Source organism: Meleagris gallopavo, chromosome 5, assembly GCF_905368555.1.
Source record: "Meleagris gallopavo chromosome 5, MGAL_WU_HG_1.1, whole genome shotgun sequence".
Lineage (NCBI taxonomy): Eukaryota > Metazoa > Chordata > Aves > Galliformes > Phasianidae > Meleagris > Meleagris gallopavo.
The window spans coordinates 35,204,392-35,231,556 of NC_139408.1; the positions used below are offsets into that span (position 1 = coordinate 35,204,392).

Here is a 27,165-nt window from a genome sequence, read left to right on the forward strand (position 1 = left end):
TCCAGTTGTTAAAATAAAGCAGATAAACAAAAGTAGCATTCCTCCCGTTAAGTGTTTATCATTCAAGCCTTGTGATAAATCTGCCAAAATACTTGCACAGTGGGCTGATTTTTAAAATGCTGTTTCCTGTGCAATATGACAGATCCTGATTGTGTCTGTCAAAAACCTTTTTAATTCCATTGTGCAAAATAAATAAATAAAGGGCAAAAATAATAAAAGCAAGACATCTGGTTCATTTAACATTTCTTATCACCAAATAATTTGAGTGAGTTGCTTCCTAAGAGTAATGCATGGCTGCAGTCCACTGAAACTACTGTTAGGTATTTGTTTGCAGCAGCCTTAGGTCTATTATTTTTGGAGATACCTGTTCTCTACTCTCTGAGTTTTAGTGGCATAAAATTTGACATTATCTTAAGCTTTTTTATTATTATTATTTTTGTGAACTCTGCCTAAGCAAAGATATCTATAAATGCCAATTTATCTGCATTAGGGAAACCCTCACACTACCTCTTAGGAATATTGTTGCCCTATTTTAATTAAATATGCTGCCCTGAGGAGAAAACAATGTAAGAGGGAAAGGGAAGGGTTATTAATGAAGGGCAAAGCTATAGAGAAACTGAGATAGTTTGACTTCTTACCTATACTGCAGCCAGGAAAGTGTGTTGGAGGTGAGGACTGCTGCTGGAGGCACTACCAATTTGGCAGTGCACCCAATAGCATCAGCTACCTGCCATGCCAGCTATGCTAGCATGTTCCTCAGTAGCAGCAGGATCAGCAGCCTGCCTGGTTCTGCTTAGCCCAGAACACATCAGGAGGTTTCTGTATGACAGATGAGAGGGAACAGTTGCACAGCAAATCTTGCAGTGATAGAAATAGTCCTAGCATTCAGAAACAGATTTGGATGCTCAGTGCTGAAGTATTTTCATGTTAAAGTAACGATTCTATTCACAGGATATTTTCAAAGTTACTTGGCTGGGGCAAGGAACGGGAGAGAGTATTGTTTAATTTTTTCCATTATCCTTTTTCTTTAAAAATAACAGCATTTGCCACGCTGGTTTTTGATTTTTTTTTTTTTTTTTTTTTACAGGGATAAGATTCTCAGAATGTGAAATTATATGTTTTCTATAGAAGTGTTGCTTGACTATGTAGCTGTGCAGCTGGAGAAAATGGTTCACAAGGAACATTAGGAGAGGACTTTCTAGGCATCCTGCAAATCTGCAATGGTTTTGTTTATTCCCCCAAAGAATCTGCATTTTGTCGTGACACTTTTCACAGTGTCAAGGAGTTCACACCATACCTATTGCTGTTGTCCAGTAATGAAGTTATGCGTGAGCCAAACATTAAACCCTACGGGGAAAAATGTTCTTGCAATTATATTTATTCTTTCCCTTGACTGTATTTGGCTTCTAACCCTGACTTGTTTTGTGTGTTGTTTTTTTTTCAATTATTGAACTGCTCTAAACTACCTTAAAAGTTGTTCTGCAAAGAAAAGAGTTTCATGTCATCCATACTGAGAAATACTTGTAAAATGCCAGTTTGCCATGCCTAGGTAAGTTCAAACAGTGTAATATAAAACATAGAACTGAGTTCCAGGAAACAGAATGGGAACTTGTTTGCAGTTTTAAGCCTGAAGCCACCATCTTGTCATTTTGTCACTCCTTTCTTCTTTTCACCAGTTTCACTATATGAACAAAAAGGTAGGTCAGGTGGTTCTCTGTTGTTGCTAAACCAATAAGTGTTTGCCATTAGAAATGATGACTCTGTTTGCACATGTATGCTTGCTTGGTTTAAACATGTGCCCGGTAGCTATGTACTTTCCCAAAAAAGGTTATGCAGCAATGTTACACAATTTGTGCAAAGTGATTTTTTGGCAGGATTCTATACACATTGATACAGCAATCCAGGACATACTAGTAACTGGCTACTGCCCCTTGGTTAGCCTGCATGGAAGGCTCATGTATATAAAATAGTGTATTAAAGTAAACTTACAAAAGCAAAGAGCAATCATTGCAAATGTAATTTTTTCTTCCTCTTTGGGATTCTAATTTTAAAAGCATTAAAGAAGACAGCTGCTCATGCTGTGATATGCGCTAAACAGCCTGAAGGATGGAAAAAAATATATTTGTAGCTCATAATAACTATTGACCTTTCTGATATACAATGTTCTCTGTGTTAGCTATTCTGTTCTATCAACAGTGAAGATTGAACATGACTTTTTAATAGAAAGCATGGGGTTTCAAGCTGCTTTCACTAAGGTGTTTATGTATTGTTATTCTGTATTGTAGTACAAAGACTAAGTCCTGATGGCCTTTGTCTGACATCATGTTTGTCATAAAAAAAACCCACTGTTACTGACTGTTTTATATGAGGAATTGGCTCATAACCATTTTATGGTCGTGATAAAAGCAGTGCTCCACTAGATCCAGAACAGAAGTACTGAAAATAGAATCCCCAAAATATCCCAACAGCACAATAGGTATTTTCCGAAGAAATAGTTTCCTCAAGTGACTATTTTTACAGGGGTATTCCACTAAGATTTAAAACACCCACTTCTCATATTCATACTGTTTGTTCCTTGGCAGACACACACTGCTGCATAATAGCTTTTGCTGGATGTCATGTGCTCCCAAAGACAATCTTTATGATACCGCATTTTTTCTCTTGAACTTTCCTGCTGCTTAGTTACTGAGTACAGAAACATCCATGAGCAGCAGCTTGACTTTGACACTTGCGTATGCTTCCCTTGAGTGGGATCATCCTCACATTGCCTCTGAGCAGCATGAGGTAACTCGCCTGTTCTTCCTTCCCTCAGGGAAAAGCTGCACCAAAAAGCACCTCCCATTTGGCATATGAAAATCTGGAAAGCAACCTCTTTATTGTGCTTTTTAAGCCCAAGCAGACTGGCAATGTTAGGCAGCATCAGAAGGGACATTTTAATGTTTGTTGAGGTGCTTTTTATGCCATGTGCTGGGAAGGAACTTTAGTGAGCCTTTATTGGCAGCACTGAACCACAGTTATTTTCACAGCTATGCTCTAGAGTGTCAGCTAATGATTCACAAGTTACTAGGCAAGAGCAGAAAACAAGAAAAAGGGAAAAAATATACCTTCAGCTGATCCTGCTAGGGCATGAAAGAGGGGGACCAGCATCAGTATTTAATGGCAGTTTTGTGCTGAGAGAAAATGTTCAAATTTTTCTATAAGAACTCAGTATGGATAATGATCATTTAGGTTGTGCAAACCAGCCACATCTCAGAGGAGGTTTAGAGTCTAGTCCTGTGTTCCCTATAGGCCCATGAAGCTCTCAGGGAATTCAGTGAAGTTTTTACCCTCCAAATTAGTCTCTTATGGTTTTTATTTATTTCCTAGTATATTTTCTCCATATCAACTCCCTAGCACAGGATAGATGTGCTGTTAGTTATGATCCTGGGCTCCTGTACGTTGGTACCTTTCCAAACCATTCAATGTGTTCTGTTTAAAATTTTTTTACAATTGCCATGAGTAAATGGTAGGAAACAGTTCTACTGTGCTTATTTTCTTTGGATCTGTCACTGAACCTTGAAAATTTACAAATGTTGCTGACCTCACATGAAACCAAGCCAGCAGGTCAGTTTAGATTATTTATTTCTTTGCTTAAAATAATTTAGCTTTAAATCTAAAAGCTGAGAAGGAAGTTTGAGATTCATGCCCAGTATGGTTTATATACCACTCACTCACTAGACCGTAACGGCTCTTCTGGAGTTGTTCCGGTCTATCGGATGAATGTGGATACATTTGCAAGTGCTTAGATAATGGATTGAAGTCCAGTAGACTGTAACATTTCCAAAGGGTTTTTCAGAGTTAAAGTTTCCTACCATGATTACTTCTTTTAATAGCAAATCTTTATTATGTTGTTTTCAAACAGGCAAAAAAGCTATATGTATTTCATAGATCACTGACCTACCAAAATTTGTTGTAAAATCTGTCTTTTGATGCCATAGGAGAAACAAAAATCTTATTCATTGCTTCTTCCTGGCAGCATTTTATTTACAGCTCTATTCTGGCATCTAATTCATTCTATATATTACCAGATATATAAAGAATTCTCAGGGATAAAGCTTACATGGGAAATAAATTGTATATGTAGGGAATTAATAGTCTGATAAGACATATTTCTAGACTGGAAGAAATGGAAGCAGAAGCAGCTGCAGAAGAAAGGAAGTTCTGAGGGGCGTTAGAGTGGTACCTCTTCATCCAATAAAGAGAAGTTCAAATCACTTTGGTTCTGCATGAATAGCAGAACATTCCAAAACTTCTAACTGTTTTAAGAGGGAACGTCTATCAGTGAATTTGTACTTTAACATGTCTACTAGCTACAGTCAGTACATAAAAAAAACATGCATAGTAAGCTCATTATTTTTAAAACTGTAGAATAACATTTCAAAACATGGCTTATTTCTCTGCAGGTGCAGTCTTATATGTGCCCAAACTATAATACTCATATAGAAGTGTTTTCACTAGCAGAGTCTTTCACTTGCAAAAAGCAGAAGAATCACAGACTAATGTACTTTACCCATTAAAGTTTTATTGTGTAGATATGTTAGTATGTGAAACTATAATTTATTTTGCTAGTATGCACAGTTTTCCATATTCATTCACAGCATGCACAGTTTTCCATATTCATTGGTAAAACAGTGTCAGGATCCCATAGAGAAATCTGGCTTACTTTTGCCTATTGTCAGTATTAAGTCTGTTGTAACTGGAGAAATACAAACACATTCAGAGGTTGGTATAACCACACGTACCAGACTGAATGTAAGCATGTGCAATCAAAGTACTAAGCATGAGATCACATAAGATGATAGAAATTATAGAATAGTAATTCAGGAACTTGACTGATGTCTTTTCATAGCATTCCTAATTACTTATGGGAGCTGGGCCAGGCTTTTATGGCCTAGGTTGCACAAAGATAGAGAACTTGCACTACTTAAGACACACCTTACATCTATTGGCCACTCCAAAACATCTTAGGTCTTCTGGAGGTCCTCTGTGAAACTGTCATTTCTCTGCACATCTCAGGTACTGTGGAGCAGCACACACAGTTCTGTAAACCTATGCATGGGCAACTGAATTAAGCCTTTGATCACTCAGAATTTATCCATGAAATGAAGGAATTGTTCTTCTTAATGTATTTATATTAGTTTGTCCCAATCAATTTTATAGTTGGGTGTGATTCAGAGGGTAGCAAGTAATTGCATTGTGGATACATATGTATGTATATATATTGTCTTAGTATTCTATTTTCTTAGTGAGTTCTATTTTGTTTCCACTTCTCTCACTCATCCCACTGAGAGCGAATGGCTGTGTGATGCTGAGCTGCTGCTGGGTTAAACCATAACAATTGTTCAAGCTCTGGTAAATCCGCGGTAAAGGAAGCAGATCAGATATTAAACTGGTTCTATTCTTCTAGCAATTGTATCTGAATTCACTGCTACTTCACTGATTTGACTTTTGCCTTTTATCATGTTAGAGAGAGGCTGTATGTACCTGAAATAGTCCCTTGTTTAGCCACTTTAAAACATCAGATATACTGAACTGTGTTCCATCACATGTAGACTGGTAATTACAGATTTGGGTTATAAAAATACTCATATATATATATATGTAAATATATATATCTATAATCTGTTGAAAATAAAGAAATTATTGAAGAAAAATATATGTTAAGACTTAAATGTCAAATTATTTGTAAAAAAATAAATGTTTTACATAATGGCAGGCTAATGGAAGTAATATGAGACACCATCTCATCAGCTGTTGATTTGGAAAATTTGGAGATAGAGGAAAAAAATTAAATTAAAAAAAAAAATACACTAAAAGAACCAACCTTCAAGACAAGTCTGATAGTCTTATAAGTTTTTATGCGTCTGAGTTTCTAATAGTTGCGTAGGTCATGAAAAGTGAATTGTCTTCACTTTGGAGGTAGAATGACACAAAAGGACAGTTTATTATCTTGTTTGAAAATGTTACCTAGCAATAAATTCTTTAGAGGAAGTCATTGTTCTTTCCATTTGTTTTGGAAAAGCTTCCCTAAGCCTTTCCCTTCTCGATGAAGCTTTGGCTAGAATCCAGCATTATTCCTTCTGTATAAAGAAAGGGTGGGGACTAGATTATGAGAAACCTGTGGTCCAATTATTATGGTTTTCAACTTTTCAGTGAACAGCAAAACTGAAATGTTAAGATAAAGAATTTAGATAGAAGTACTTTGAATTCCTCCAAGATAAAAATCTGGTTATACTGAAATTCAAGTTCCTGTTCATAACTCTGACAACTTAGAGCTAAAATATTATTTCTATATTTTATTCCTTTCAGTACAGCATTATAATATTACCTGGAAATACTGAACTAGCCTCTTTTTTGCTGCCTACAACATTAATGAAATAGTTCATGTAGTCCTCCCTTTTGCAAGATGCTGAACACACCAGTAAGATCATGAGATGTGTACGGAAATTATTAGCTCCATTCCCATCAGATGATCTTCAAGGTTGCTACCAATGTGTGTAAGTTTGTTTAAGTCCTTCAACCAAATATTCTGAGAATCTTCAACATCTTGCTAGAACAAGATTTATCTTGCAGTATTTCCTGTGTTCAGCCTGCAATCAGACTGAACCCACTTTGCTTCACTTAAAACTATGCATTTGCACATACACTAAGTATAATTTCACACTAACTTGCACTTATTGGAGAAAAAATGTTCTAATTAAAAGCTTTTTAATTTTATTTGCTGGGCTGATGTTTAGAAAAAAATGATTTTTTAGCTCGTAAAATGATCAAATTTGATCAGTAAGTTAGGGAGAGAAAATGAACTTGGAGACAGTGCTTTACTGAGAGTCAAATTTCTGAATAAAAACACTCTTCGAGAGGCAATAATATAAGAAAAAAAAAACAGCAACACAAAAAGAACAGTTGACTGCTCAAGGTTACACTTTTCTGGAAAGTTTTTTACGTTACAGGCAATAAACTGCACAAAAGAAATAGAAGCATTTGCAAAGATGCATCTAGTCTGGCTGAAAACCATAGATTTATATTACCTAATTATTCATCTGACTATGAGGATTCTCAGTTGCCTATGCAAAGAATTATCAGACCTTAAAAAAAAAATGCACGAAGAGGTTTGCAAGTGCAGAAGATGAAATGAGAACTCCCTTTTTATAACTGTTTTGCACGTTCTCTTATTTCATTTCTGTTTTAAGAGCTGGATAGAAGGAATTTGAAAATGTCTCCTAAAAACTACATAGGCACTTGTTTTTAACAAAGAGGAATTAATACCAAGGAAAAACTTCCTTAAATGCTAACAAATCCAGAATTTCCTGTGTGTTAAACCATAACCTTTTTTCCCTCCTGACCTCACAAATTACTTGTTGATATATGGTTTTCCTTTTAGACCTTCTCAGAATGAGAAGCCTATCTTATATCTGTTTGGTATGTAAAAAATGCTGTTTTTCTCCTCTCAATTATTTTTAATACATTTGAGGGGGAAAAAAAAAAACCCACAAAGTTGGTGAATATTTATTCAGTTTGCTTTGACAGCATTTTGTTATTTAAGACATAAATCAAATCTGGAACAACTTTCTTCAGGGAAAAATTGTTTATCTGAACTTGAGTGTGCTTGTGAATCAGTCATGGAAATGATACTCATGCTATTGCTGTGTAATAGTAATTACTTGCATTGTTTTACATTGTTTTGTTTTATAACATAAGGCTAGGCTGCACAGAGATGCTGGAATACATCTGCAGATCAATGTAAGATCAGAGCCATGGACCTCAGTCCTCCAAATAATGATGTGCATGTTTATCTATCAGTGCACATTATACACCAGTGTCAGAACTCTTTTAACATGTAAAGTTAAATGATGCATGACTGGTTTGTGGGGTCCAGACCCAAGATTATTCTCAAGACAAAGCCCATTGAAGGCTCAGGGCTACAAGGCTAGCTCACAAAGAAATGCTTAGGAAGAGATAAGTAAATAATTTTTTGAATTGGCTGCTAGTTCATACTATCTCCTCATTAGTCTCTGTGGTTCTTAATTAATATTTTAGCATTCATGGCATTTTTGTATGCACGTAGAGGTTGCAGCTTCATGCCCTTCAAAACCGACAATACATTCTTTGTGTCCAGAAATCTTATACTGCTTTAGCAGCTTTGGGAGCAGAAAGAAAAGAGGTTTATTCCTTTAGTAGTACCTGCTGAAGATATTTGAGGACACACAAAGACAAATGCTTTCCCAACAGAGTACACAATTACTGTTTGCAAAGACAATCCAGACTTAACTTTTTATACTTCTGAGCCTGACAGTGTATAGTACTTTCATTCACACACAGTGAGTGTTGACTTTTATCATATTATTAGCATTCTAAACTCACAGTTTCAGAGTTTTATAGCTCAACAGTAGGTTTAGACTCAGTAAATTCAGCCCAGGAGCACTGTTTTTCAGTGCAAGAGACATCTTTAGTTGCTACAGTATCAAGCAGAGTTTACCCTGTTTACTTCAGGCTTTTTTTAATGTCTAAGATTACAGATTTTAAACAACAACAAAAAAAAAAAAAAAAAAAACAACCACAAAACTCCTGAAAGAAAGAATTGTTACAGAGTTTCAGTCCTCCAGTTACTAGCCTTCTTTCACGTAATTAGAAAAAAATGAAAAGGCTGAATAATAGGCATTTTAAATCAACTCCTGAGAACTTATAATGGACCACCTTCAATATAATCCTGTGCAAATCTCACTGACATCAATAAATATGTTCTATACACATCCTGTTCTTAAAATCCTGCATGTATAATTACAGTTAGCATTGTTTCTACCGTGGGTGGATGCAACTCTGAATGTAGATTTGTGCTACAACCACAATAGTTCTCTCCTGAGAGAAATTCAGAAAGCTGTTCATAAGCTGTTCTGGATTTTTAGGTAACTAATCCCATCTCAGAGATACACTCTCAGATACATTTTGTTAAAGAAAATCGAACACTTTAGAATTCGTATTTACGTGACATTCACTGTTCCAGTATATGGATAAATCATATGCATTTTATCACATTTACTTACAGAGATACGTAAGTTTTATACATATTATAGCAACAATAAAATAATGTTAAGCTCATGATGTAAGGTAGCATTAACTCAGAAAATGTCAATTGCATCTACACAATACCAGATCTCAGCTATTTTCCTTCCTTTCTTGAATCTGTGAAAGAAAGGGAATTTTAAATTTATATTTCTTGGGAATAATACATGTGTATTACAACCAGATCATTTCTCAAGCATGAGATATTGCCTGTTTAATTAATGTTACTTCTGTGTGCTTAGGTAATCACCATTAGAACACAGAAGGACATACTGCACTTATTGCCTGTGCTAGAGCATAATGCGCTGGACTACAACAACTACACTTGTTAAGCTGATTTTAGCATTTCTTCACACAGCAGGAAGCACCCATGCTGTGGTTTCTTAATATACTCTTTCAGTACTGTACTGGAGAGTACTGTATAATAATAATAATAAATAACAATCCTCATCTTACCAGCACTGCTACCAACCTGATGGCCCAGATTATGGTTTCAGAGTTCCACTATCCTGTACACTGAAACATCTATCTTTCTTTTCAGGGTTTCATTTCTCAGATGATATTGCTGAACAGAGCTGAATTTTTTTAAGGACAGGCTTGTTGCATGGATTCTGATGGCTTCACATTTGTTCAAGTCTCCAAGGACCAGCACCAATAAATGTGAAGGAGACAAGAGCAGAATGGCATACTTTTCCATTTCCACCAGGGTGGAAAAAAAAAAAAAAAAGAAAAAAGAAAAAAACCCCTCTAAATTAAGTCTAACCTTAAATGTATAATCTGTCCTTGGAAGAAAAAAAAAAAATTAAAAAAAAGGATATAGCATCTTCAAGCTCTTGGCATCCCTTACGAGAAAAAATTGGTTCTAAGGGTCTCTGATCTTGTGTTTTAGTAAAATAGAACTGCACGGCTGACTGACAGTTCTGATCTAAAGCATTTACGTTTAAGTTTTGATCTCTCTGCTTTTGATTAAAACTAATGAGCTCATTTAATTCAAAATGGGAATCTCTGATAAGAGAAATAAGGTTGATGTGATTGGATTAGAGGGGCAAATTAAACTCTTAGAGCAGAAGTTTGTGCTTATATAGTGTATTAAAAAGCTGTTGGCGTATTATGGCGTGTTAGATGATGAGAAAAATTTCATAGTAATTCATATTTAATCAGAAGAAATGAAAGTACTAAATATAACATGGCTCTGCTTTTCCCTCGAGTGATAAAGAGCTGTACATTTAAAATGACATCGAATCCATGCTCTCTAAAAAAAAATAAAAAAATAAAAAAAAATCTTGAAACACGAAAGAAAGGAACATTGTTGTCTGTTATTTCATCACAATTGAGCTGAAATGTCTGAAACAGCAGGCAATGTGACCCAATAAAATAAGGACATTTTGATAAAATCCAGAGCTCACAAACAAGTTTTGGTGTTTCTGTTCACTGCATAACATGCTTGTTAAATACTTTAAAACTTTCCACTAGTAATTCGGTTGGTTCTTTAGAACAGTAGCAGAATTTCAAAGCAATTTCAAAATAACTTTTTATTGTGTTAATTACTGATTGAAACTGAATGTGAATTAAGCTCCATTAGTGCTTACTTATTATAAGTCTACTCCAGAATTTTCCCATACACAATATTTTGGGAAGAGGTAGGGAACTGTTGGTTATCAGGGTGAAAAACAGCAAAAATAAAGATTGTGTAGAGAATATTTTGATGCTAATTATTGTCGTAACCAATAGTTTATCGTAATTTATACTAAGAGTATTTATTTACTATTTTTAAATGGTCGCAGTTGAGGAAGTGACAGTCAAAGGTGAGATCTACCACTTAAAGGAAAAGCTGAAAAACATTGTTCATTACTAGTCACCAACAAATAAATTATGATTATTATCAATAATGGTAATAATCATAATAATAATAATGCCATAGTCACATGAGCGTGTTTTACTTCAAGTTGCTTTATTTGTTTATTGATAATAATTAACCCTCAGTAACGGGGAAATGAAGGCATTCACGAACAGCAATTATTATCCTAGGAAAGAAAGAAATGGAATCTTGGGAATAAAAGTCTGCAAAATTTGCTGTCTCTTTCAGCAAACAGAATTGCTTCCTTGGTGACCCTTTCTTCTTCATAAAACACTGAAGAAATCCACTACTTTTAAAATGCCACAAAAATGTTCAGAGAGCTGTATCTCCTCTCTTATGAAGAAATGTTGAGGGAGCTGGGCTTGCTTAGCCTGGAGAAGCAAAGGCTCCAGGGACAATCGTTATGGCCTTCCCATACCTGAAGGGATCTTATAAGCAGGAGGGGGACTTATTTTTACATGATCTGATAGTGATAGGTGACATTTTTAATTAGAAGAGGAGAGATTTAGATCCAAGCATTTAGCTTGGAGGAAATTCCTTGCTCAAGGGACAGTGAGGCAGTGAACAGGTTGCCCAGAGAAGCTGTGGATGTACCATCCCTGGAGGGTTGGATGGGGGCTCTGGACAGCCTGATCCTGTGGGTGACAACCCTGTCCTCAACAGGGAGTTGAATATAGTGACTTTAAGGTCCCTTCCAGCCTAAGCCATTCAGTGATTCTATGAAATGCATTCATAGCAAAACTGTGCAAGAAAGAGTTAATGAAGCAAATCTCTGGGAAAAAAAAAAAAAAAAAAAAAAAATCTATGGGGAAAAGAACTTGAAAATGAGACTTACTGAGTATACATATATTTTTCAATTTTTTTTTTTTTTTTTTTTTGCTAAGTAAACATTTTCTAAATGAGGTAAATTGATTACAGCACTCTTAGCAACCATCAGTCATTTATTTTTAGTGAGTTCAAGGATTGCACCTGAAAAGTAGCTTAGAAGGGATGTATAAAATCTAAATTATGTATATATGTATTTTTTCTATTCCCTAGTGGAATCTACAAGCCCCAGTTTACTAACCACTGACAACACTCTAGAGCGCTCTTTTTTCATCCGAATGAAATCTACACTGACCAAGAGAGGAGTGCACATCAAATCGTCAGGATATAAGGTAAGGGTTGCACTGTAGCATGAAATACTGACATTTTTAAATTATATTCTTTCGTGTAGCAAAGACACATTAATAGTCAGAGGAAGGAACCGTTTCATGTTTGCATATATTTCAACTCTTTTGTTAAAGAATCATTAGTGCATTATTTCCAGCCTAAGGTTTGGTAGTGGTTCTACACATCCATTAAATTGATCATTATTACAGTAAACATTGATTATAGCATGAAGACCCTCAAAAGAGTAGCACTTCCACAGTAAAGGTACATTTTCTCAAAGTATGTGAGTCACAGTAAAATCACTTTTTCCCTCAAGAAAAATTACTACTCATTCAGGTAGACTGTTAGTTGTCTTTAGGTTATATGTTTTCTCAGAGATGTAGAACTTCTCCATGTGGACTGTTTGCTAGAGCTATTTAATTTCACTGCTGTTCTAGCTGAAGGAAACAACAAGCCATAATGATACTTTTCCTCCATTTTTCTTTTGTTGTCTGTCTGAGGGGTATCTGCTTCTGGGGATCATATTTACTGTATTTCTTACTCTTTTAAGATATGAAATGCTCTTGTTTCTTATCAATAGTAATCTCATTTTTCTTCAGTCATATATTGCTCATAGTGCCTGTAGCTATCACTGGCTTTGTGGTATACTAAAACTAGAAGCAATAGCACATTTTTAACATTGTGAACCTGTGGAATGAAATATGCCATCCATTAAGTATTATACAAGTTAAAAGAGTAGTGCAAGAAAGAAAGTCTGAGAATGTGTCTGTATTTAGAGAAGGTGCTTGTCAATGTTCATTTAAAAACATTTCAAGAACATTTTTGTTTAGTTTTCAGAGGAAGATTTAGAGGAGCTTTGAAGTAAAATTCCCCAGTTCACTCATCCCAAAATCTTCTTTGTGAATATGACATCAAGGTAGTCCACCTAAGCAGTAAAATTCTCTTGATAGAAATATAGAAATATCTTCTTTGCAGGCAAATGAATGAAAGTTCTCCTGTTGGATAGTTTCTGGATCAAGATGATTAAAGTAGTTGCTATTGGAATTTGAGATCCAAATGAACAGTTTCTTAATACAACAAAACTTATCATCTGCTTAGTTGTTAGCACCTGAAAGATTGCATGTAGTATTTGTTCATACTGACAAGTTTACAAGTCTTAGAAAGTACAAGACTGGAAACTGTATTGTCAGTCTCAGGAGGAAGGAGGCGAATGAATGGGTAGGTTATTGAAGTTATACTGATTATCATTATTAGACATGGTCTATCATGAGGCATCATGGGCAAAGTTAGACTGGCAGAGAACTTGCATTGCTGTTTATTTTTGCTGTAGTAGTAATGGGAAAAAATTAGAGAATTCATCTTTGAATTTTGCTATCTGATGTTTTTTTCTATAAGTAGGTGAGTACACAAGGAAGACATACAAGTGATTTTGTCATTGTTTCTTCTTGAACTCCTGACAAACTTACATGAGTCCAGCACCAAAATAGGACATGGGCTGGTTACACAAGTAGATTTTATCTTGTTATAATACAGTTTTTGAAATACTCAGGAAGACATAGTAATATCTATCATAAAAGTGTGGCTTCATTTCTCTTTTGAAACCTGCTGATATCTCATTGAAAACCATAACCGAGCTGTCACAGGTAGAACACAATTACAATTGAAAAACCTGATACCACTTTTAAGATACTACTCCTAGACATGAAGAATGGGAAAAAAAAAAAGTAAAAATATGATAGCTGACAAAACTGTCTATAACTAAAACCTTTTTTTTCCCCAAATTTTTCCATGAGGCAGCAATGCATCCGCATGAATAAACTTGCAGATACAGTGTGCAGATCCTAGGCAGGTGTAAATACAGAAGCATCGTTCCATAGACTTTTGACATTTTGGAGGATTTTGTATCTGACAGTGTTTGACTAAATTCAGCTGCGTCCAGTTGTATAAATTGCACTTTGACAGTTTTAAAAAAACATGGTTATTGTCACTCTGTGTTCTATGGAATGATAATTATCTTTAGCTTCAGTGAGTTTCAGTAAAACCATATATTCATTTTAGAAGAGTTTGATCATGTGAATGTCTTTTTAAGCAGAAGTGTTTTAACGTCACTCTCAGTGTACTAGGCAAGCATAAAAAAACTCAACTGCTACAGAGAACATCATCTGTACTTTAAGGAAAGTTGCCAGCTTGTTCATTGATTTCTAGAAATCCAATGCTAGAACAAACTGTAGACCTCTGGAATTTGTTTAGGTATATATTTTATAAAAATTAGGAAAGATCCATGAGACTTAAGGATGCACAGCTGTAAGACATTATCAAAAGGAAAAATACTTATGTAATACCAGCAAAGCTCATGAGCAGACCTGAACGCATTCTGTGTCAGAGGGTCCTGAAAGACCTCCAGCCCTTAGTCAGGAAGCACTGTGCCAGTTGGGGCCATGTGCAGTAGAGTTCCTGAGGGAAATCCTGGTGGAGCAGACCAGATCAGAAGCCACTGCTTCAGAATACTACAGAGCACTGAATTTTCCCTCCTGGTTTAATAGCTTTCCTTAAGCCCTTCTGTTGTGTGTGGGTCACCCTCATAATCAAGCATGCAGACATTCACTGGGAGTAGTGTATCGGGAACTTGGTATCTTATGAGAGTCAGATTTTAGCTTTGCCAAAGGTATGCAGCTCCCCATGGATTCAGACCTCCAGCAGTGACCAAAATTTTGTATATTTGTGAAATGTTTCTTGTTCCAAACTCTTGGTGAACTCAGAACTGTCTCTTCATTTTTTCTCCCCTTTGAGGACTGCTGATGAATGTTTTCCTTAGACAGTGTTTTCCTTAGACCAAATGATTGAGGTGGTCCACAAGATGCTTAGGCAATTTTCAGAATGAGTGATCCCAGCCTCAGGAAAATCACATAAAATTGAAAACAGTAACGAAGGAGATTGATTAATCATTTGGGTTGATCTAGTCAGGACTAATTTTCTGTGAAAAGAAATGTGGGAACAAAACCCACACTAATAGACTTACAAAGATCCATATATGTGTGCCTCAAAGAGACTTTGTTCCTGACTGCTCTGACATGAGATGAACCCTGTTTATAGACCCTTCCTGGACTGATTTAATTAATCCTGAATTACACCTAAAGATGTAGATAATGGCTTATTTTTCATGAATGATATAACCTTAGAAGTCTGAAATGAGAAGGCTGCTACATGATTAATCCACCCTCTTTCCTTTCCTTTCATTTTTTCCCCAGCACCATCCTAGAATGGGATTTTCCTGATTTAGAATATACTTAGTCCCAGAGTATGTATGAAAAGAGTTTGTACACAGTCTAGAGAGTTATTCAGTTCTCACTGTGTAAATCAATGATCTTAACAAAAAACTCAAATAAAATGTAGTCAGCTGACAAAAAACACTGAAAACAAATAAAAAGAGAAAAAAATAGTAATTCCATTCACTGTAGAACTCAGAATGTATTACCACTACAACTCTTGTCTAAGATAAATGATACAGAGCCTTACTGTTTTTCTCTGCTGAAAATATATAGTAGAATCATAAAGTCATAGAATGGCTTGGGTTGGATGTGACCTTAAGGACTATCCTGTTCCAACCCCGCTGCTGTGGGCAGGATTCCATCCCAGAAGATCAGGCTGCCCAGGGCCCCATCCAATCTGGCCTTGAGGACCTCCAGGGATGGAGTATCCACAACTTCTCTGGGCAACCTGTTCCAGCACCTCATCACCCTCTGAGTAAAAATTTCCACCTAACATTTAATCTGAATTTATCCTATTTTAGTTTAAAATCATTCTCTCTTGTTTTATCACTATCAGACTGTATAAAAACTCTGTCTCCCTCATCTTTATAAGTTTCTTGTAACATCTTCTTTTTTTTTTTTCCTTTTTTCAATAGAAGTTTTTTTTATTATTTCACTTGGATTTTTATTGTCTCCATTTTATCTCTTTTTCTATTTTTCTCCTATTAAGGGTTCTATCCTACCCACTTATGTTATTCCAGCTTCAATGTTTCTATTGTCCTGTATTCTTATACATATGTCAAAGCTATTTTTAATTGAAAACTACTCTGTGCAAACTTGTTCAGTGCATTTCCTACTCCCTGTAGTATCCTATTATTGTTTTGTTTTTACCGTCGTGTCAGATTGTGCTATGAGTGTGTGTGTCCAAGCCTTTACAGTCTGTCACTGGTCTCTTGAACAAAGCACTATTAAAGGAATAAAGAAGTAGTCAGCAAATTCAGCATCAACAGAGCCAGTAGTTTCCAGTACTTTCAAGTTCATCAGCCCATCATGTGTTAACATATATCCATACATATTTCTCTACTTTTCTGCAGGTGATATATAATTTCTCCCATGATAAATTATTACAGAGTTGCATAAGCAAACACGGGGAGATCTTGTAGTACTTTACTTCCACTGTTACCACAGCAATCTCTGTTATTGGCATAATCAACATCTGCTACCTCTCCATTTCCCAAGAAGCTGGCAATCAAAGTTCTTTCCTATCAGTCAGCAGAGAAAAGGTCATTTTAAGTCCAAGTCCTTCCTACTTGGAGTGGTACTTTCTACCTAGTGTGCTACGTAGATGCCTCATTTTGGCACATTCAGTGTCAACAAGAAGTGCCATTGTCAACAATATTCTCCATTTTTGTGTCATTAAAGCATCAAAATCATTGAGATCACAAGGCAATGCTGCAGACAGTGCAGTAACTGGAAGTAAATAGAGCAGCTGTCATGCACTGAGCAAAATCTTACCTATACCCTTAGACTTTTGAGCCAATGTTAATAGATGTACAGAGAGATACATAGAAAAATATATAGATATACGTGACTTTCGGGAGTCCTGAAATCCTTTAGTATGGCACAGAATTGTCAGAATCATAGAATCACCAAGGTTGGAAAAGACCCCTAAGATTATCCAGTCCAACCGTCTACTTATCACCAGTATTTCCCACTAAATCATGTTGCTCAGTACAACATCTAAACATTTCTTGAACACCTCCAGAGCAGCCCGTTCCAGCACCTGACCACTCTCTTGGAGAAGAAGTATTTCCTAATGTCTAACGTAAATCTCCCCTGGAGCAACATTCAGCCATTCCCTCTAGTCCTATCACTTGTTACATAGAAGAAGAAGCTGATGCCCAACTCACTACAGTCTCCTTTCAGGTAGTTGTAGAGAGTAATAATGTCTCTAGACTAAACAATCCCAGTTCCCTCAGCCACTCCCCATAAGACTCACTAGCTTTGTTGCCCTTCTCCGAACACGCTCCAGCACCTCAATGTCTTTCTTTGTAGTGAGGGGCCCAAAAATGATCACAGTACTCAAAGTGCAGCCTCACCAGGACTAAGTACAGAGGGATGATCACTTCCCTGGTCCTGATGACAACACTACTTCTAATATAAGACAGGATGCCATTGGCCTTCTTGACCACGTGGGAACACTGCTGGTTCATGTTCAGCTTAGTGTTAACCAATACTCCCAGGTCTATTTCCTCTACAGCCAATCATCCAGCCATTCTGCCCCAAGCTTGTAGTGTTGCCTGGGATTGTTGTGGCTGAAGTGCAGCACTTGGTCTCACTGAACTTCATCCCATTGGCTCCAGCTCTGCTATTTAGCCTGTCCAGATCGCTCTGTAGGGCATTCCTACCCCCAGACAGATTGGCATTTCCTGCCAACTTGTTGTCATCTACAAACTTGCTGAGAGTGCACTCAATACCAATACTGACCCCTCGAGAGCATCACTCGTGACTGCCGGCTGGTACTCACTACTGCCCCTTGGGCCCAGGCAACCAGCCAGTTCTTTACCCAGTAAAAAGTGTATCTGTCCAAGCCATGGACTGCCAGCTTCTCCAGGAGGATGCTGTGGGAGACAGTGTTGAAGAATTTGCTGAAGTCTAGGTAGACTACATTAACAGCCTTTCCCTCACCCACTAGGTGGGTCACTCAGTCATAGAAGGAGATCAGGTTAGTCAAGTATGAGATACAGATACAGATACAGATGAGATATTGGTTGTCAGTATTGTACAGGCCTGTAAACCCTATATCAAAACTTTACAGAATCACAGATCTTATCAATGCCAAGAGCAGGTATTTACATCTGCTCTCCCTGATATTCTTTGTATATGAAATAATTTATTAGGGAATATAAGCAAGTGTAATAAAACTGACCAAATTACAGTGAAGAGAGCAAAGTTATCTTCATTCCTTAATTTTTACATCACAAAGGGCTCTTAAAACCATCATCTCAACAGCATAATTTTACATACCAGTGAACATAGTGCATGAAATTAAATAAATTGCTATACAAAAGATTTGACATAGCAAGCTTAGTTTATAAGTTTTGAAGTTTTGTTCAAACATCAACTGTCTGCATTTCAGTAATGGAAGATTCAAATTTGGCTAACTATGCCTCATTCATCAGTTATTGTAAAGCAAAATATTTTAAATAATATAGACTTGAAAATCTGAGAAGTATTTAAAACTTCATAAAAGTGTTTTCTCAGATTCTCAGTCTCTCTTGCCTATATGAATTCATCTTTCCATTTTGTTCAGTGTTATCTTTCTACCATAGTGATTAAAATTAACCATTTTCTGAGAGTGTGCTTTCAGATTTTGCATTTAAAATTCTAACAAAATTAGCAGTTTAAATGTGAATTTTGAAAACGAAAATCTAAATTTCTTGTTGAAATTTTATGTCCATCGCAGTTCTATTATCATTTTTTCATTCTAATCTTTTTTTTATTCTAATCCTGACTTCATTAAAACTGTGAATTTAATAATTTTTATTATTTCTTTTTTAGAAGAACTTGAATAGTTGGGTGAAACTTGGAAATCTCAGATGTGCATTATAAATGTAGTTCTTGACATCATTTAGATTCATTAATTCAAGAAGTCAAGGAGGCAGATCTCTGTTAAAGGAACAAAACCATGCCATTTTGCACTTACATTGTGCAAATGTATTTGTCTAGAGATACCTAGTGATTTTCTTGATTTAATCTAAAACTGAAATGATTGTTTTCTATCTAAGGGAAAGATTCACCTGAACTTCAGAATTAAGATGTCCTTATGCCAAGATCACTTTAGGGATCCAATACAAAATGAGCTTGTTAAGAACACAGCTGAATTTTCTTTCCTTTATTTCCTTTAAGGGGAATAGGAAAGGTAGAAGAAAGAGGAAGCAGTTCTTTTTGTGCATAAAGGTCTAATGATTTCTGGAATGTGGACTATGTTAGAGTCAGATTTAATTCCCTCCACAGCCTGAGGGAATTCACATATCCCACTTTCCAGCTTGGCCTAAATTCTTTTCTTCTTTTCTAATATTTTTCTCCCTTGAAATCTTTTGTCAAGCATTTTACTCTATCGCAGAAAGGTATCCTGACCTTTTTCTGTAGGAAAAAAGAAAACTGCAGAATTTAGCATTTCATCACATGGCTACTGCCACACCTCCTTAATTGAGTGAAGAAGGAATAAGAAACCAACATCAGGAAGCATTATCTGAAGAGTTTTCTAAATGTCAGCACATGCATTCCCCAGACTTTTCAGCACTGAGAAGAGTTAGAGGTAATTTGTCAGAGAGAAAGAACTGATCGAGAATTCACCCATGTAAATCGATGACCTTTTAGTCAAAAGAAGTCTCTTAGCTAGTAAAGTTGCAGCATTACTTATAAAAGTACAAAATACTAATGGGCCAATCGGAGGCTTATGAAGTACCTACCTGTAAATATAAAGATACGGTTCAAGAAAAGATGGCCTGCCACAGGATTAAGAAGACTAGAGTTCATTTTATGCCTTGCTATAGAGTTGTGAGATTCTATTAGGAAAGCTGTCTGGAAAAGCTTGGTTCACATTTGACATCTAAATACATTAAGCACTTTCTTAAAAGTGTTCAGCAGCTACTAGTTCCATCTTCTCAAAAAACATTTTCAGGGCTGAGCATCTTTCAGCCAGGATTTGTAGCACTGTTTTATCACCTGGAGACATGTTAGGCATTTATTAATTATAGGAGTGTTAATGAAACTAACCAGTTAGTGTTATATAAAAGCCCTTTTTAATAATGACCTTCTTTAAAAGATAGATTCAGACTTTGATCATTTCTCCTGCTGAGTTCAGCTGTAGCATTTGTGACACTTGTATCAAGACCTGTTTTTCCTCAAGGAATGTCTTAAATCTTATGTGACTGAGAGTTGTGATTCTGTTGCAATGTGTTCTAAATTGCATATGTGAGAAATACCTTAGATCTTAGACTGGATTCTGAAAAGAAAGAAAATATTAAATTGAGCAAACACAGACTTCTTTTTGAGATATTAACTATTTTCATCGTTTATGGCAAAATTAGCAGCAAATTCCCTTCATTCTGATTTTTAGGCAGTATTATTCTGAAGTTACTTTTATTAAAAGTAGTGGTTATAACAGTGAAAGAAAACGATGAGGTCAAGATTTTACTCTGATACATTAAAAATAATAATAAAAAAATTGAAAAAACTAAAAATAAGTAGAGATCATCTTCAAACCAAATCTAACATTATTTAAAAAAACAATATTTACTGAGTCTTAGAGATAAATGTTTTTTGCACTTTCATTCATTAGTAAGCACTAATTATCTAGTTGTGAACTCATAGCACAATAGGCCTAAGACTTTCTTTTACCTGAACAGAAGCCAGTGAGAGGAGTAAGAACGGTGAACTCTAACCAGCATGAGGAGCACAAAATACCTCCTATGATATGGTGGGAGAAAGTCATCAGGGTTCTAGCTGGGCATGCCTGCTGAAGACAAGAGCTCTTCAGTCCCCAAAGTTTTCTGAAGTTATCATCTCTTGTTTTATACCTCTACTTTTTGTTAGTGAATGGGAATATGCCTCATTTAGGAGCAAAGTGCCAGAATTCAGGCAGATGCTTTTGCCAACATCTCTTCCCCACTTGGCTGTTTTTCTAACTGCTACCAGTGGATATTATGTCCCATCTCCTTTTCATAATGTAAACAGTGTATTAGATGTGTAGATACAGAGTTGTAGCTTCTTAATTATTTCTTCTTTCAACAGTTCAAAATTTTTCTCTAAATTATGCTTAGGAAAGACAAGAAGCTGCTGAAAAAATGCAGCTAACAAAGTTAATTTAAAAGAGAACATCTTGCTCTTTGGTGGATACTTGCAGAAGCACTATCATCTTTCCACTGTTAAAATCTTATTGAGTATAAATGAATCAATGAAATTCAGAACTAAGATAAAACTAAATGGAAGGTTCCCAAACTTGCATTTCAGTGAATTTTACATTTAATATATTTTTCTCATATTCTGCATAATATCTTGATATAGTAACATGAGATCAATAGCTGTTAGGTAGAAATACTTGTCTTGAACTGATAAGGGTATAATCCTGATATTTTATGCAAAACCATATATGTATTTACCTTTTGTATAAACACTGTGATTGGTGAATTATGGGGACAACACTACAGTTTTGCAAGAGGCTATTTTTCACTGTTACCTCTGCAAGGAAATATTTATTGAAGAATTACATGACAATTCTAAACAAAATCTTCTAGGAATTTCACTGATTTGGTACCTACGTTCACTTGTCACTTCATTAAACTGTGATCTGTCACAAGCTGATTTAGCTGGGAAAGTAGTTCCTTTTGAATGTATCATCCACCTGTGACACAGACACCAGGAAAGAGTGTAGTTTCTGCACTCAAGGAGATGAAGCTCTGTGTATCCTCATCTACTCCACAAAAGGAAGGGCACCATTAAATTAGTACATGTCCCATTGAATAGCTACGGTGGTACAGCACTTTCTACATACCAGCTACACAAGTTTGGTCATATTAATAATTTTTTTCAATCATATATTCTTTGAAATAAAAAAAAAAAAAATTCTTCAACAGCTGGAAATATTCAAAGCCCTATTTAAATATTGTCATTATGAATTCCAAAGTAATCTTTCCTTCATCACTAGTTCTTCTATTTAGTACATGTTAAAATCTGTTAGCTGCTCACAGTTCATAAGTATCAGACTATTCCTTTGTCCTGTTAAAGTCATGCCTGCTGAACCATTATAAAAGTTACTCTTTTTTCCCCTGCTCTTAACTTCTTCATAATGTAATAATTGCATTTGTTTATTTGCATAGTGCATAAATTATATGAACACAGAATTATGTTTTCACCAAGTCTTGAACTTGGAAAAGAGTCTTTGCTTCTCATTCATTTTTTAACCCCTATCTCCTACGTGTTTTTTAAACTTTTACTTTTTGTGCAGGTTCATACCTCCAGAAAGTGGTGTCTTTTGTAGGCTTTTTCCTTTTGCTTATAATGCTATTTATATTAATGAATGTACTTCTGCAACTCTCCTCTGAGGTTGGAAATTGCTGACATGCCAAGAGATCAAGTAATGTGCCAAAGATAACAATGCTTGTTTGTGTCAGAGCCAGCCACAATTGCATTCAGGATTTCATCTTCAGCCTTTCTTCCTAATGCATGAATATTGTCAAATCATCTCTGTGATCTGACACATCGCACTTCAATTTCTCAGACTGATACTTCCTTTGTTTTGATGGTTGCCCTAAATAGGCAAAGTGAGATGCCAAATTAAAAATACATCAGTGAAATGAAGCAAAGTTCATCAGAACAGTTATAGAACATCGAGTAAAAGATGAACCTCTGTTCTCAAACTTGGATACCACCTGGAGAAGAGTACTTCCTTTTCCTCAAAAACAGAAGCAGCGTTACAGCAGGGAAGCACGTTTTCCTACCACTTGGATTTAGCCCAGGGGAGATCCATGAGTCTATTGTTCAGGCCTCCTCAGTGTGGGACAGGAGCAGGACTGGCAGCAGGCACCTCCTGGGCTGGTAGCTGGCTTGGCTCCTTACAAACTTTGCCTTTCTTGTATGAAAACAAACTATATAGAGAGGCTTTGTTTTGTGTTTTTTTTTTTCAATTTACTAAATATTTTTTCACACTCACCATAAGTTTCTCCACTTTGAAGATCTGAACACCTGCAAGCTTAGTGATCTAGCATGAAGGAAAAAAATGTAGTATGCATGTGTAGAAATCATAAGAATCATTTCTATTTCAACCGAAGTGAAAGTACTAGCATGTCAAAATGTCTCACTCACTCATACAGATAGTACCATTCTCCAAGTTCTGAGACTTTCTACACAAACAAGTGTCTACATAATGTTTAAAACCTATTACATCCTTAGAAGACAGATTTTTAATATTATTTGTTGTTAACACAATGCAAGGTTCCTATACATCTACCTGTTCAGTAGAAGGGAAAGACAAAGTTCTTCACTGATGTGTCCAACACCAGTATAGCAGAGATGCTAAGTCACAGCCTGAACCAGTAATTGAGCACCTGGTGGGAAAGTAGGGCCAACCCAGGGGAGCTCAGATGCATGCAATATAACTGAGTAACTGGAAGAGGTGGATCCTGGCTCCACCCCTTCCCAGACCTCATTTACGGCTTTGTGGTAGAGACAAAGGTTTCTTGCTAGAGATCTGTGCCTACCTGAGGTCTTCTAAAGGTAAGCAGCTTTTTTTTCCTTTCATTTCTGTGTCCTGCTGTTGCTTTTTGGCTTGTCCTTATTTACTGCAGCCAAAGACTTTGCTACCCCACTGTTGTTGTTGCTGACTTTGCATTACGTTATAGTGTTACAACCAGTATGCTATATGTAAAGCTGGTGGTAGAACAAGGACTGTTGCACAAAGTTTTAATTCCCTTTAGCTGTTGACTTAACCTAGTGCATCTGCATGTGAATTTGCTATGTTTGCCTTCTGGAACAGAAAGTTGATCATAAGCCTCATGTCGCATTTCCCAGAAAATCTTTCTGTAGTCCAAATTTCCTTTTGCTCTATTATTCATAATGCCTATACGATACTATATCACCCAATAAGATATTATGCTTCTGTTTCTAAATATTGAGGCATGCTTCTTGATTTGTTTGTTTTACACACTGGTAGTAGCTGGAGAATATCTTTATTCAGCACAGTTTTTGGTTAAGCCCATCTGTTTTACCCTGTGGAAGAAGTAGAATAAGAATGTTTGGTGAAAAGAATTTCAGTTTCTCCTTTTTACAGCATTATTAGGAAACTGTCATGCTAATAATAATAATTCCCATTTGACATCATGGAGGTAAAAAGAAATCATTGCTGACATCAAAAAGGAGGTGATATTTCAGCAATATTATTTCACTGAAGATAAAATGGAAGTTTTTATTACTCCCCATGCTTTTAAAAAAAAGCTGAGCAAGGCTTATACTGACTCTAGAGCTTATACACCTTAATACATCTATAACCACTATGAAATAAAAAAATTTAATTGTTGCTGCTATACTTTTTGGCTGAAACTACTTAGAACCAAGAATTTTCTATCTGTTTAAAGGAAAATAATCTGTATCTGAGAATGAGCTTGGAAGCATACCTGTCTTATTTTTTTCGATTCAAAATTCATGCAAAAGATCTCAGACAAATGAAAATATTAAGTGTATTACAGGAGGTGGAAATTTTAATGTAAACTTCATATTGGAGCCCATATTAGCAATCCATACGTATTACATAGAGATCTGAGTTCTGAAGAGGTTACCCTAAAGAGGTTACAATTTTTATTTCGCTGTTTCTGGATAGGTATTTTATTCTCTCTGAACTTGTTCTCAGTGCTGTATGAATTGTTTGTCGTTAAAAGGCCATAGCCAAGTTCTATTTTATCAGTTGTAATCAACAAGCTTTTAACTTTACTTTGTGATAACACATTAAAAGCTCCCATTTCCACTCCTCTTTCCTGTTTATTTTATACACAACTCATCAGTTATAATTCTATTCTAAATTTTCCATCCTAGGCCAAACAATATATAACATCAGTAACTCCATTAAAAGAGTATCTCTGCCCAAGTTTGACATAATTTCCTAATTTTGTGATATATTCTACTCTATTCCTGTTCTTTTATTTTTCATTTGAGGACATATGAAGAGTAATATAGACTGCAAATGACTAGAACAAGAGATTGGAAGTTCAATGACTTTCTTATTGATGGTATTGTTCTAGTTAAAAGAAAATTCAAGAATTATGGATTCTTCCCATAGCTTCACTTTATAGAATTAGTGACCTTGTTGCAAGCAACATCTTCCCTGTATCAAAATGTTTCAGTCTTTTCACAATCAAGAAACTTTTCTAATCAAATATGTAGTGGGAACATCACTTCATTTTGTTCAAGGCAAATATGTTTTTATCAGAGCAGTCAGAGCTCATCTGCTGTTGAGTTACTGCTGCTCAGACCTGAATTCCTACAGGCATACCAGTATTTAATAATTACAAGCCTTTCAAAACACTGTAACTAGTAGTTACCAGCCCTAGTGAAATGTTTACATCTGAAATGAACACTTTACACTGTAAATGCAGGAAAGTCTTATTCAATGCACAAATTGTTAAGCAATTTTTAGGGAGGCTGCTTTGGCAGGATTGGACTATTTGATCTCTAGAAGTCCCTTCCAGCCCCTACAGATCTGCAATTCTGTGCATTTTCCTGAAGAATGTGTGCATGCAGGAACGGAATGTTTATTTCACGTGAATGCAATGAGCCCTTTCAATTCAATCACGTCTTGCAATTTCCAGGCCTGTTTTTTTCTGAATATAAGAGATACATTTCTCCACTCTTTGTTTGTCCCTATTTAAATGATTAAATATGTATATTTTTTGCCATAGATAATGAACTGCTTTCAATTTTTGTGATCATTTGTATGGTTGTGTTATTACAAAGACTGTTGGTTAGGTCAGTCTACTTGTAGACCTAGAGCTATGTTTAAGAGGCACCTAAGTGCAGCGCCCAATTTTAACGAGCTCAACAGGCATCACCAAACCTGGCCTGGCTCGCCCACAGTCATGTGCCCAAGATTAGAAAAGTGGCACTGGACACAGTTCAGTTTTCCCTGAAGAAGCAAGGAGCTGAATCACAGTAGACAAACATGCATTATGAGTTGCTTTCAGTCACTTTATAGTCATATGCTTTCATAAATTTTGATTTGGTTGTAAGATGCAGAGATGCAGACTTTGATGGTATAAAGCTCACAGAAGAGCCTTAGATCACTGGAGCTACCACAGATGAAGTTTACGTTGATAATTTATCAGCTCTTCTCCATCAAGGAAAATTGTTTTTTGGTACCTGCCTATTAGCAATCACATGCATATATGAAATTGAGTTCTGAGGAGGGCAGCCTGTCATCTGTCTCTTCTGTATTTTTTTCACAATGCATCATGCAAAAGTTAAAATTTTCTGGCTTCCAATGGCGTAAAATATGAGATGTCTACTTGGAAAGAAAAATAGACTAAATAGAAATGTAAATCTTTCTAAACTTTATCATCAGATTTGCCTGTATATATACTTTGTTTTAGCTTCAAGTGCCCTCTGTGTTTTCCACAGAATATAGTGCCCACCATGTGCTCCTACTGTAGATTGCACAGTTGCTAAATTGAAGACTAATTAATATATACCTCAGGAATGTGAGAATGTTTTCTTAAACTGTTTCTGGTTCAGGATTGGGTTTTCTGTTGAAATAGAAATGCAGATGCCTGATGTGGAGAATGAAAAAGATGTGTTCAGTTTCCCTTCTGTGTTCTGATATGCTAAGATTTTATCAATAATATTGTTTTCCTGTAAAAATATCTGCCTCAGAGAAAATCTGCTGTATAGCTGTCAGGATTACACCCCTCAGAATATGCCTGTGATGATTCCGTTAAATTGATAAAAACAGAACATTCTGCTATGTAGAAGGATTGCTGAAAATATTCCCAGATCCTTTCATGTGTAACTGCACTTGTACGGCAGCACGTTTATTGTGCTATAAATTCCATCACTGATTTTGGCCATTTCAAATTGATTCTGCAGTAACTGTAAGTAATGAACCTTACAGACAGAGCCAAGGAAAAAAAAAAAAAAACAAGCCAATAAACTTGTGGCTGTAGGAATACAAATTGTTGAGTTCATTTAGCCTCTGTTTTTATCAGATCATGCAGCCAATACCACACAAAGCCAGAAAATACATCCAACAAAATATACAGT

General features: G+C 35.9%; 1 protein-coding gene across 7 annotated transcripts in view; it reads left to right on the plus strand.

Moving 5' to 3' along the window:
- The window catches only part of NPAS3 (neuronal PAS domain protein 3), a 599,300-nt gene that overhangs the window by 524,185 nt on the left and 47,950 nt on the right, over nucleotides 1–27,165 (plus strand). For all 7 annotated transcript variants that reach the window (XM_085225180.1, XM_085225181.1, XM_085225182.1 and 4 more), the window contains one exon: nucleotides 11,996–12,114. In XM_085225180.1, the coding sequence (XP_085081306.1) occupies nucleotides 11,996–12,114 (119 nt within the window). The remainder of the gene's footprint in view (nucleotides 1–11,995; nucleotides 12,115–27,165) is intronic.